Source organism: Colletotrichum orchidophilum (assembly GCF_001831195.1).
Source record: "Colletotrichum orchidophilum strain IMI 309357 chromosome Unknown Scaffold_235.1, whole genome shotgun sequence".
Taxonomy (NCBI): Eukaryota; Fungi; Ascomycota; class Sordariomycetes; order Glomerellales; family Glomerellaceae; genus Colletotrichum; species Colletotrichum orchidophilum.
In genome coordinates this window covers 27,318-31,232 of record NW_019173191.1, presented here as the reverse complement: position 1 = coordinate 31,232, position 3,915 = coordinate 27,318, and the positions used below count along the sequence as shown (strand labels likewise).

Here is a 3,915-nt window from a genome sequence, read left to right as displayed (position 1 = left end):
TTAAGCGTGAACAGGGGACTTGTACTCAGAGAAGAAGCGCTCGTGGATGCGGCCCATGTACTCGACCAGGGCGGGCTTCTCACGAATGAGAGCGGCATGGACGGGGTTACTGTTTCGGGCTGTATTAGCTTTTCGTCTTTGTCGCCGCAACGCAGCCATTGCCAGAAATGTGCGAGTACTTACACACTGGTACCCAGGACAGTAGCGAGGTTACCATAGACAATGAAGTCAGCTTCGGATGGGCGCTGGCCGCCTAGGATCCAGAAAGGCTCCCGGGACTCCCGCGAATCGAGACTCAGCTTCGACAGTGAAGTCTCGCAGAAACCGTTCAGGGACATGACGACGTCGGTGGCGAAGGCCTTGACCTCATCGCCAGAGTAGCGGCCAACGCCCTGGAACCACAACTGCGAATTGACATAGCCACGAGCTGCCTGGGTCGAAATCTGCTTCGCACCCCAGACGAAGTGGGAAAAGGGGCCGTCGTGCCACATCATCTCGTACTGGCCGCGCCATCTCTCGTACAACTGTGTTAAGTATTAGCATGGGCTTCTCGGCCTTCACCAACGTGCTACGTTTTCTCCTTACGATGAGGAAATAAGCGCGGTCCTCCAGCATGGCTCGGATGCAGGCATCCTTGGCCTGGTCGGAGGGGGAGAGCTCCTTGTTGAGGTCCTGGAGCTTGCCGGTCTGCACAAGACGCTTGATGATGAACTGCGACTCGCCCACAAGCTCATCCGAGTCGGCAAGCTTGACGTAGGGCACCCGGTACTTGGGTGCCTGGAAGATGTTGGCAGCGCGGTCCACGTGCTGAATGCCGGCATGGCGAAGGCGAAGGCGCAGTTGAATAGAAAAGGGCGTGTATCCGTACTGGCCAGTGGGGCGATCGAAGCTGTAGATGATCAGATCGTGTCCAACTCCCTTCTCCACTGCGGCCTCGTCCTCGGCAGCTTCCCTAAGCTTGCGCGGCAGGTAGCGCTTAAGAGCCAAGGCATTCTGCTTGGCGTTCTGGGCTCCTGCAGGTGCGGTCTTCATTGTGAAAAGTGCGAACGGGGGGGTATATGGGTATCTTTGGGGGTATCTCTGGGAATTCAATGAATAACTAACTGTTCTATGCTGCTGTAGATCACAGGCGGCTTCGAGCTGTATTATTTATTGTTTTCGATACGGCTTCGCAGGTGTTCGACACGGACGGGCAGCTCGGAGCTGCTGGAGCTTTACAACATGGTAGGTGCTGGTGGCAATGCAATGGAAGCCCTTGGTTCCCGAAACATGGCCCGAGTCAGACCTACAAGTAAAGCGAGGACAAAGCTGAAATATCCCATGTCTGTCTTGCATGAATGCAAAATCAGATGGATTATTGCAAGTGGATAGTAGAGGTGCCTCGCAAAGGAAGAATCTGATGGCCACGTCATAGCTGTTCCATGTTGAGTTGGCGGACAAGCCTAAGAACGAGGCTAAAAGGATGCGAAGTGGTGTCTGAAGGTGCATCTGGATTTGAGCATAACCCCGACTTGTTTGTAGGGATATCGCGGCCATCCCATAGCCTCGTCTCCCCAGCCAGTTTTTGAGCTCCGTGGCCGTCGCGATTCCTGCCCGCTCAATCGCCAAACCACCTGACCCCAGGTTTATGCCCAACTCAACCTAAAACACAGTCACCGTGTTAACATGATCGTTCTTCAGTACCTCAAACACGAGACCGGGGAATCCAAATAGAGTAGTGGTTGAATCGTCGCTACCATCGAACCTCTTGGCGCCACTGTCTTCCCAGCCTCCGAGAAACTCGCAGCTGCTGCCGGGGCTGTCACCCCAGCCCCTGTTGAGCACCATGCCTCTTTGAGGGGCGCTGGAATCGCCTTCAGGGTACGCGCTATTCCACCGTTCGTTCAATCTGTCTTTGATTTCGGTGAACTTGGTCTCCGAATTGGCCGCCACACCGGGAGAGCCATCATCAAGATAGCTTACTTCCCAGCGGCAGCGACGGTGTCTGTTGAACTCATAGGAGCCAGGTACATTGCCATGAAGAACCAGCTTCGTAGCAACTAGGCGGTCAGGAGACTCTGACTTGAAAGGTTTTCCGGGTGGCACTTGAGACTCGTGCTGAGATGGCGGTGGTCTAGATGGCGGCGAGGGAGTAGACACCAATACATCAAATCCAAGATAGAAATAGTTATAGAAACATTCGCCAGAAACGTTCCCGGCAATGTCTTCTTCGATGGCTTCGTCGTTGGAATCGTCTGAGCCAGTGTTGGCAGACGATTGGTCAGTGTCAGTCAAATCGTCTGGCCGACTCAGGTCAGCGCCGTTTGACCGAGCTCTGCTGTGGCTCGCCGTCCGAAGCTTGTGTATTGTCATCCTCTGGTCGTTCTTCCGATAAGTAGCGTTTGGAGGACCGAGCTCCGCAATCAACTCCTGGGGGCTAGTCTCTCCCAGGATAACCCAAAGTGATGAGTTTGTCCATTTGCGGAACAGCTGGAGCTTCCCACCACCATGAATCTTGACCAGAGAGATTTCTTCGGGAACAACATCCTTCCCTCTTGGAAGAGCGGGAATCGTTTTGATGCTCGGGAGAACCTCTGTCCAAAGGCTCTCTCGAGCTTGGGCCCATGAGTCTCCGCTGAAGACAGCCATGGAGGTGGGCACCTGGCTTGCCGCAGCAGACAGGAGCGACACAACGTCCTTGTTGGGCGAGTATGCGGATTCGGCCAGTCGGAAAGTAAAGGCAACGCCAGGGTAGGACAGTATGTAGTTACCCAGGTTATCGGGGGAATCGGGTGTAGGGGGTATGTACTCTCCACCGTAGGTTGGTCCGAGCAACCGGTGGTAAATTTGTCGGAAGGTTGGGCCGGAGCTGGATTCTCCGGGAACTGGAGACGATGGCGGCCCCTGCGCGTTGGCGGGCTTGACCAGATCGCGATCCTTAAAGGTGACATGGTTCTTTGTGAAATCGACAATCTCTATCAGGCGCAGACGCTGCTCCGGGCCGTCGAATCGTAGGCGTATACCGTTGGCAGGGAGGCTCAGAGTCACGGGCTGTTCGACAGGCAGCTCGCGGGAGTAGGCTAGGTCGAGTTGTGGAAAGCGTTGCGGTTCGGCCTTCAGTCGCGTCAAGACATCATGCAAGGACGCTCCAAGAACTAGGGGACAAGCAATAGAGTTAGCGTCCGAGTGTGTTCTGTAGCAGGCAGAGTTTATGCAAACCGAGAAATCCTAGAGCTCGTCCTGGGTGCAGTTGCGCGGTGAAGAGCGACATGATGAGCGATAGGATCGGGGATCAGCGCGGGGTCCGCGATGTGTTCAGGGTGGCGCTGTTGCAGGAACTGCTTTGGGGTCTATAATGGATAGGGTGGCATGTGAAGTGTCTACTGGTCGTTTTTGCTATGTCTTGCGCAAACGATTTATGGATGTGTAAAGAAGAGTGTTCCGAGAGTCTGCAGTGCAGACGGCGCAAGTTGTCTTCCGTCGTTGTTCACGGGTCAGTCAGAGGGGTTCATGTGATGCTGCAACAGTGACAACGGACTAGCGGGGCGTGGGGTCGGAAAGAGACGTCACCCGGCCATCGGAGGTACAAGCTACAGTATGTGGGGTCGGGTTGGTAACTCTGGCAAATCAGCATCATCTGTGAGAGACGCAACAGATCCATACCTTATGCAGGGGCCATGAGCTCTTATCTAATCAGTCAGCAAGCTCCAGTTGTGCCTTGTCGGTGGGTGCTCTGTAACTTGTAAGGTAGGTACCTAGGTAGCCGCAGAACCAGTGGGGGTGGGGGGAGCTGTTGGGGGCGACTGAGCTTCCTTGGCAGGCGTAACAAACCATACCTACCAAGCCTGTCTACACTCTAGAGGCATTTGAAAAGCGAGCACTAGGCACCAAGACAAGGCAAAGAACCTCAAGGCAAGCAAGCACTTGCCAAGCAAG

General features: G+C 54.8%; 2 protein-coding genes across 2 annotated transcripts; both read right to left on the bottom strand.

Annotated features, from left to right (window-relative positions):
- On the bottom strand, nt 1-1,032 carry CORC01_14077 (uncharacterized protein; the record flags this gene model as incomplete). The annotated part of the gene is made up of 3 exons (XM_022625688.1): nt 1-109; nt 184-524; nt 586-1,032. The coding sequence occupies 3 exons, from the start codon at nt 1,030-1,032 to the stop codon at nt 1-3; spliced, it is 897 nt and encodes a 298-aa protein (XP_022467810.1).
- Nucleotides 1,033-1,641: 609 nt separating this feature from the next.
- Nucleotides 1,642-3,250, bottom strand: CORC01_14076 (uncharacterized protein; the record flags this gene model as incomplete). Its single annotated transcript, XM_022625687.1, has 2 exons — nt 1,642-3,134; nt 3,199-3,250. The coding sequence occupies 2 exons, from the start codon at nt 3,248-3,250 to the stop codon at nt 1,642-1,644; spliced, it is 1,545 nt and encodes a 514-aa protein (XP_022467809.1).
- Between the last annotated feature and the right edge of the window lie 665 nt (nt 3,251-3,915).